The following is a 9,066-nucleotide window of genomic DNA, read 5'->3' on the forward strand; positions in this document are numbered from 1 at the left end:
AATACAACCCTAAATATCAAACAGCAGTAAAGGAAGCTATCAGCTTTAATATTATACACAGCAGTTTTAAGAAACATCTGAATTTTTTTTTTTTTTTTTTGTCTTTTTCCTTTTTATCGGTACCGGGGATCGAACTCATGACTGCCTGCTTGCAAGGCAGGCGCTTGAAATTTGACCTACTTAGTCAGAGATTATAAGTTATTAAAAATGTTTGCACACAAAATGTCTATAAACCATGAGGAACTTTGTCTTCTTTTTTCTGAGCTGTGTCACTTCATGAAGTAGGCTTTGGGGTCTGACCCATCAGTGTGCAGCTGTCCCTGGATCCTGTGTAGCCGGGAGCCCGGCTTGCTGTGATCTCAGGAGACTGCTCCTTGCAAAGAGGCTGTGCTGGCTGATGGTCCCAGATTGGCTGCTTTCTTTTTGTGTCTAACTGCTAGAAATAAATGTTGGCTTCTCAGTAAGCAAGTGTAATACTGCATTGTCTCCCTGGTGTGAGATACGGAAAGAAGAAATAAGGACCAGTGCACTAGATATTGTGAAATAGGAAGAAATTTTTCAAAAGGTATGTAGAAATAGGATGAGAAAGGAGGAAAGTAAGGAAGGGAGAAGAAAAAAGGATAAAATGGAAACAGGGCTTTGGAAGGTGTGCATGTTGGGTCAGCGTCATCCTAGCGGGGGTGAGGTGAAGTCTCACTTTCATTTTCCTTTTCCCTGGTGATTCCTGATGATGAACTCTTTTTCATGTGCACATTCACTCTAGGCACGTCTTTTCTAGATATTAGATATGTTTTAGGCTCATAATTTGCAAACATTTCTCTGGCTCCATGTTCTGCCTTTCATCATGGTGAGGTATTACATGTGGGTGCAGAAGATATTTAGGCTGGTTTTGTCCACTTGGGAATTTTTCCAAGTTTTACCAATTTTGAGGTAACAACCAAAAACCCATTGTTAAACCCAAATGAAAGGAATGTGTTCCCCATTGTATTTGGAGTGCTCTATAATTCTAGGCTTCCATTTAAATCTTTAACTGATTTTGCCGTGGCTACTGTGGGAGTAGTGTAGAAAAGGGTCTGGTTCAGTTCTTTTGCAGTTCCTCACTTCATCTATGGAAGAAATTGACATGAATGGCTCAGCATCTGTAGACAGCTTGTTAGAGATTTTCATGAATTAAGCAGGAAATCACACTCCAACCATTTTGCTAAGATCGCTAAACAGAGTAAAACTCATCTGATCCCAAGGTCACATGTGTGACGTGCTGACACTGTTCTCTAGGGACCAGGTGGTCATGGTAATGATAATAGTTAGTAATCTGAGTAGTGAGATTCATAAATCATTGGCTGTGACCAATAAGTCGTGTCACCTATAGAGATGAAGTAGCTGAGGAGGTCAGCATCTTATTCGATCTGTATAGGCATGAAGGTCTAGGTCTACCATATAGTTATGGCACCTCATTTCTTCTCACCTAGAGTTCTTTGAATGATATGAAATATAATCCTGATAATTACTGTGGCTAGATTGCCAAAGATGTGCAGTGACAGCCTCCCACTCTTCCAGAGGGACCTATGTCATTTCCTAAGGTGGATGAATATTGGGACCAGAGCAGTGTTAGATATTGCAGTAGTTTATGGACACCGTGTATGAACTAACAGTGTATTCTATAAATACTAAGTGTCACCGTGAATTATCAGACTGAGGGGAAGTTAATAAACCTGGTCAACAGTGGAGTCTTTCTTGAGTGCTGCATATTATTTTTTGTTTCTGTCTCTGTCTCTCAGCCTCTCTCTCTCTCATTCCTCCCTCGCTTCCTTCCTTCCTCCCTTCCTTCCTTCCTTCCTTCCTTCCTTCCTTCCTTCCTTCCTCCCTTCCTTCCTTCCTTCCTCCCTCCCTCCCTCCCTCCCTCCCTTCCTTCCTTCCTTTCTTCCTTCCTTCCTTCCTTCCTTCCTTCCATCCTTCCTTCCTTCCTTCCTTCTTTCCTCTGCCAAGGAATGAGCCCATGTTACATGCACTTAGCGCCATTCTCTGCCATACTTTATCTTGTAAAACCGGGTGGTACTGTGTTATAAAATTGTCTAAGTTAAATTTAAACTTGCTCTCCTCCTGCTTTTGTCATGGAGAGTGCTGGGATTATAGGTGTGCACCACTACACTCAGCCAGCTTCAAGATTTCTCATGTGAAATTCACTATCACTCAGAAATTGTTGTTGCCTTGAAAACCACAGATGCTTTCTGGTTACTTAGAATATTTTGTCTTTGTTTGCATTTTTAGCATCTTGGATATGATTAAGATTTAAGACTTTCTGAAGTTGTTCCACAGGAGATCTGGGGTTTCTTAAATTGGAAGGTAATCGCTTTCAACAAATTCAAAGAGTGTTCAGGCATCCTCAGCCCAAGCTACTTCAGAGTTTCTCCTACTTATTGGTGAAAATCTACACATAGTTGCACCCCTCAGCTGGCTGATGTGCTCCGGGCCTCTCTGTGTGTTCTACTCACCAGTTCTCAAGGGTTCTGTATCCTGTAGCCCACTCCATTAGGTTTCCAACAATTTTATTTCATGCTTCTCTAGTTTTAAGGATTTTCTGCTCATGATTTTGGATATGATTTTGACTGTCTCAATTTAATTGTAAATTTAGCAGAAAGTGTAACCTCACTTGTTTAGAGAAGATGAACTTCAGATAAACTTTAACCATTTCTTGTCTGTAGTCCTAGGACTTTTCCTTAGTCCTGTACATATTTTCCATTTGTGATGCTCAATAGTCTCTTCAGATTGTAGCTCCTCGGTGGCATTTCTAACTTCATTTTAAGGATTTACATTTCTACCTCAGATCGTATGACCAATAATCATTTCAAAAATTGCTTGTTTTGTTCTTCAAGCTAGACATTAGGAAAAGACTGCCAGATGAAAACTATGAAAATTAGAGAAATTTTTTCCTATAGTTGTATGAAAAAGATACACTTCTAAAAATATTGGAGTGTGACATAATAACATTAATTATTTCTTTAAAATCTGTGTGGACATGGTACAACCAGTCATGATTAAACGACACTCAGCCTGATCTACTAGAGAATTAAGATCCAGACATGTAAAAGGCCTGAAGGGAAATAGAAGAGGAAATCTTAATAATCCAACAGCTTCTCTTTAATTCATTTGTAGTATTTGCTAGTATGAATATGTGAAATCATGAAAATATTATAACATAGTTGCAAAAGTGGATTGATAGTAGTCTTGTTAACAAAATTATGCATTTTTAGGCATATGTATATTTGTACAAATTTAAGAAAATTAAAAAGCGAATTCTTAACACAAAACAAAAATGACTATTGGTGCTGGATACCATAAATACTTTCACGAAAGATGTCTTGAAGTAAACCACATTTAACATTAATATTTCATTAATATCCTTTAAAAAGTTAAAATGATCTGCAATTCAGGTAATCTAGAAAAAATGAAATTCTACTATGTCTTTAAGTATATGCTTTCTCTCTAATGAGACAACTAATCTTCTAATTACTTTCATTTGTAAAGAGTCTCATAAAGTCATCACAATACAATTGAATGTAATATCACATTCCATTTTTGGTAAATGGTACTTATAGTATTTTATGCTATTTACAGATAGAACCTAAATGATCTCATCACATAAATTCACAGTTCACACTTTCCTTTCTTTTTCAGGTTTAATGCACAACCCTCTGTCATGCAGGCATCCATGGGTGTTTTTCAGTAACAAGCAAAATGCCCTTTTTACAATATATTTATGATTGCTTTGAAAACAGTACTGCAATGTATGTTTTCCATTCAGTTTCCATAAAAGCTGTTTTCTGCAGGGCTGCAGTCTGTGCAGTGAGAACACAGCTGAGGATTCAGTAACTGCTTTGTTAGCTCAGAGCACTCACCAGTGTCTTTCTATGAGAATACAAGTGGACATTTTCATCTACTTACAGTGAATTTCTTATTACCTACAGCACAATAAAACTGATAGTTGCTTCCAACTTACCTAAGGAAAGGGCCAAGGAATACACAACTTTTCAGTGTCCCTTGTGTTCCACAGAGGTCGCCTGCACTCAGTCAGGTGTCCTTCTCTGTGAATCAGCACAAATGGGCTGACAATTGCATAACCAAGGTTGATAAAATTCCAAATATATAATAAAAAGGAATTATTCTCCCGGAAAGAAATAACAAACAAAGAAAAAACAAAATCTGTACAATAGAAGAAAACAAAGCAGAGCATCAGAAGGAGCACACTTTTAGAGGCTCTGACCTCAGGGGCAGCTTTGTGGAGTGACTTGGAGATCTGTAGGCAGAGAGCACGCTGGTGGTGTTTGTGGAGAAGAAAGATGATGTGGACACTGGCAGTGCCCATAGTGGCCAAAAACATGATGTCTCGTACTACCATGGCTGCAAGAAATGTCCATTTCACTTTTGGGTTTTCTGGTTGAAAAAAACAGGGAACATAGTTCATATTCCCTTTTGATGAATTTTTGCTTATACTTATGATATAAAGGAGTAAGTTCATGCCTATTGAAGAATTGAGAATCCAAAAGAAAAGACACAAGGGAAGGAGGTGCCATGCAGAACTGGGCTGAAGCTTCCTCCATCCCGACTGTCTGGGACTCATGGTGATGGCCTGGACCACCTTGAGGAGGCCTGTGGTGCAGATGGAGAGGCCTCGGGCTATTCTTGACAAGTAAACAACACTCTTACAGCCTGTGTCATCTAGGAAGTTCCTCACACCCAAAACGGCTAAGGTACCTGGCACTCCCTGGGAAAGCAGAGTCATGATATTTGTAACAGCCAAATGGATGAGAATGAGATGTATAGGTTTCATCTCACGGCCTGCAAATACATGCATGTACTTCACAAAAACAAAGATGTTCCCCATAGTCCCAAGTCCAGTAAGCCAGGCAGAGATTGCTCCCTTGACAGTGTTAGATGTCATTTCTACCCTAATAGGCAAAAATGGATCCAGCACATGCATAGCTTTCTGAAGAAAGCTTCAGTAATAATGACACATATGTATCTGTGACACACAGTATCAGCAATATTCCGGCCTGTGAGAGACAGCAGTGTTGTACAAAGATGCAGATTTTTTTGAAAAGACTCTGTGACTTTTGCTGCTTACTCCTGCAGGCTATTCCAGTCAATTCTAGTTGCTGGTCTGGGGACTTGTATTCACAACTGGAAGTTAATAAGCCAGATTATCTTTACCTCCAAAGTTGTAAAACATGCTACTCATTCAAATCATTATGTACTCACCTATGTACAACAGAAATACACTTAACTGAAACCCAAATTTTCCCAAGCAGGATGGCTTCCTATGCTTGCATTTAATCCTATCCGATTCCCATCAATTAAGTTCAAAAGACCATGGGTGGTACAAAATATTGTCACTCAATGAGTGTTATCATAATATCTGACGCCTGTGGTGTGACATTGGAACATGTTTCTGTTAACTTTGAAGCTGCTTCTTCTGTGTCTTATTTTCCCAGTCAGTACAATAACAGCAGTGCTGCTTTGATCTTTCTCAGCTAAAGCTGCTAGTGTGTGTGGTTCAGACCTGGAGAGCATTTTATCTTTTAACAACAAGGATCTGCAATGTCACTTTGTCACAGGGTTAATTTATGGCACATTGTTTACTGTACTTCCACAGAAAGCTAAGGGATTCTGTTAGATTTCTTTGCACTGAAAGCCTCTGAGAACATAAAGTACACAGAAATAGGTTTGACCACAAGATTGGCTCCAGTTGATGTGATACCTACAGGACACCAGATTTTTTTTTTTTTATTTAAAGACACAGAAATAGTGAAATGATTACAGAACATGGTTATAGTAAATTGGCAATGGTTAACATAGTGTGTTTTGCTGTCTTCCAAGTTGCTCATATTCTCCAGGTGAACACCACAGAGCACAGCGACCTGTCCCATCACGTACTGTTTTGCCCTCAAGAGACAAGTAGAAAATTCTTCTCTACTTCAGAGCAGCATAGAAACAGGACATTGTGCTCACTCTCTAGCACAGAATGAAATAGTATACAAGTTTTGCCTAGCTCAGCAGCACTGACTTGTAAATCTAGAATAAGAACTGATTGAGTATTCAGAGAATGGAATTTGCTAAAAACCACTGTGACTAATGCATTTCAACATACTGAAGGCATTTCAGTGCTGTCCTGTTTGTTTTTGTTTCTGAGTCTGTGGTCCAGGGATCCCTGCTTTCACCAGCTCCCTCCTTCTTTCCTCATAGTCCAAAGCTCTGAGTCATACTAACCCCAGATGTCAGACACTCAGACTGTTGTCAAAACATCAGAGGAGAAAGAAGTAAATTCTCACTCAGCATGACATGGGAAATATTTTTTAAATACCATTTTTAAAGACATGCATCTCATTTAAATACTTATGGGATGTACAATTTGATTGGAATAATTACGCTTCAGGAAGACTAGAGAATTTATCTCAGGTCCAAATTTTCATGAGTAAAACACTGAAGTTAATGCTCTTTGTTTCTTAGCAGTAGAATAAAACTAAAGCAAATTATATCCTGCTATTGAAGCTTGAAACTATGGGCTCCATTGTTGCAGGTCTCTAAAAAGCAACTGTAATTTTAATTTTTAGGAATCTTTACTTGTCCCCATGTTCAACATATGTATAATAATTTTAAGTCAACATGAACATATATTTTGTGTTAGCTTAAGGAGATTTATACCTACATGCAGAGATTAGATTAAACAGTAAGGAACTAAAGGAATATACAGTATGGTGAAGAGTCACACAGTTAGCCCATATTGAAGAACAGAATTGCACCAAACCTGAAACATCCACATTTTATGCTGTGATGCCGACAGAGTCCTAGTGCAAGGCAAATCTGAGGAAGAACAAAACAATGTTTCAAGGAAAGTCAAAGGCTTCTACAGCTTTCTGATTGCTCAAGTCATGCAAGGAGGAAACATTATGCAAAGGAAAATACATCAGTTCCCCAGTGCTGTCTGCATCAAGGCACAGGGACAGAAATGGTTTGTTATGTCTGCAGTAGTGATTTCTAGACCTGCTGCCCCTTTTTACCTGAGCTTCTGGCATTTTAAAGATCTCAGGAAGAGTGAGTGTCCTAAGGCTCACATATCTTCTGAACAACTTCTTGCTCAGGCAAACATAGATAAGCTTTAGGATTCTGAGAGAACATCTGAAGATAATTTGATGTGAGTAAATGCATTTGCTGGGCTACTCACCTTTCAAAGTGTGGTGTACTCAGTTCCTTGATGAGTCTGCCTAGGAGATGTTTCTTCATCCCCTGTTTTCAAGGTGAGGCTCCCGTCATATTTATATTTTCAGGTTTGTTGAGCTCCTGGCTATGGTAAGTTCTCTGCTGGAGTTTAATTTTCAGTACTGTCACCCTGTCAGGAGAAGGAAAACCTCTGCAGAACCCTAGTCCCTGGTGTACAGCTTTCCCTCTACCGCCGCAATTACACTGTTGTTTGGTATAGATATTTTCTGAGGCTCAATTGGGCCTTAATTATTTTCAGAGAAGATTGCACAGTGACACAGTAAAGATCCAGTCATCAGATTCTCCCCTCAGTTCACAAAGCTCCAAGTCATGAGGTAGAATCAGGAGCAGTTTCTCAATGATGGAATGAATTGCTTTCCTCTCCTTCTCAAGGCAGTGAGGAGTGATGATTACTCTGCTTTCTGAGCACAGCCCAGCCTGCACATGGGCAGGGTCAAGTCATCCCGCTTTTTTTTCCCTTTGGTACCAGGTATTGAACTCATGACAATTCACATGCAAAGTTATGTGGCTGAGCTAAATCCCCAGCCAAGTTATCCTGCTTCATCAGTCTATGAGCATTGGCCATTCGTGGTCTTTGCCACAGTTCTGCTTTACCACCCCCTGAGTGCTCCATGGGAAAAGGAATCCTAAACCCAGGGAGATTCCTGCTTTCAGTCAACCATACTTGCCCTGCACTCCCTCAGTCTGCACCTGTGTGCGTGTACCTTCAGGGGTGAAAACCTTTGCTCCATTAACGAAAGAAGAGCCTATGATAAAATAGCATTTGCAACTCCAGTTTTCAAAAAAAGAAATCAAGGCAGAATTACATGAAATCGGTGTCAAAACACATAGTAAGCCAAATGAAAATATAATATGAAATACTCCCTGGGGACAAAAAAATCACCTTTAGCTCTTCTTCACTCATGCATATTTTTGTAGAAACTGGGCATTTAAAAATTATTTGTAGACCTTTTCGATGTAGAGACATCTTCCCCATGCTAGTTTTCCTTTCAATTTTACACCCCAAGAAGCCTCCTCAAAGCCCTGGAGAAGTTAGAAATGTCCTCATGCAGGAGCACCTTCCCCTTCTCCAACTTTGCATTGAAGTCATGGATTTTCAGTTCCTGGGTGCTTGCTTCTGATTTGCAAACGTTTTCTCTCCCATCGCATTAAAAACACTTTGCTTATTTACTTTCTGATCAGTGTACTGTATGTTGATATACATCACATTTTGTTTAACCGTTCAAGTGCTGACAGGCACCTAGGCTGGTTCCATGGCTGGTTATTATGGACTGCACCTTAGTACCCCTGGCTGTCCAGCGTCTGGATCCTTACTCGTTCTTCCAGGCGTACCTGAGGGGAGGCATAACAGGAATGAACAGAAACTCCTAACAGAATTCTACAGTCGCTCTATAATTTACACATCTGCTTTTTCCATGCTTCGATTGATGAGTCTTTGAGTTGTTTCTAAGATTTCACTATTGTGTACTGTTCTATTATAAACAGGGTTGCGCCTGTATCGCTCTGGTATGATGTTTCTGATTCTTCCAGAAAGATACCCAGAAGTGGAATAAGACGTCTAACCCCCCTGTATTCTGAAGAATCTCCAGACTCAACCAGTCAATAATATTGGAGAAGGGTTTCCTATTCCCCACAGCTCCATCAGCATTTCTAATTGTTTCATATCTTGATGGCTGCCGTTCTTTTTCGAGAGAGATGAAATCTCACCATTGTTTTCATATTCATCTCTCTAATAACCAGTGATGTTGAATATGTTTATATGTTTATTAGCCATGTGTATTTCTTCTTCTA

General features: G+C 39.6%; 1 protein-coding gene across 1 annotated transcript; it reads right to left on the minus strand.

Annotated features, from left to right (window-relative positions):
• Positions 1-3,997: 3,997 nt before the first annotated feature.
• LOC134478390 (putative vomeronasal receptor-like protein 4) lies at positions 3,998-4,978 on the minus strand. The gene has a single exon (XM_063259694.1). It carries the CDS (start codon positions 4,976-4,978, stop codon positions 3,998-4,000), a length of 981 nt encoding a protein of 326 aa, XP_063115764.1.
• Between the last annotated feature and the right edge of the window lie 4,088 nt (positions 4,979-9,066).

The sequence above is a fragment of the Cavia porcellus genome, unplaced genomic scaffold (assembly GCF_034190915.1).
Source record: "Cavia porcellus strain 051 isolate PalLab524CR breed Dunkin Hartley unplaced genomic scaffold, mCavPor4.1 scaffold_13, whole genome shotgun sequence".
NCBI classification, from domain to species: Eukaryota; Metazoa; Chordata; class Mammalia; order Rodentia; family Caviidae; genus Cavia; species Cavia porcellus.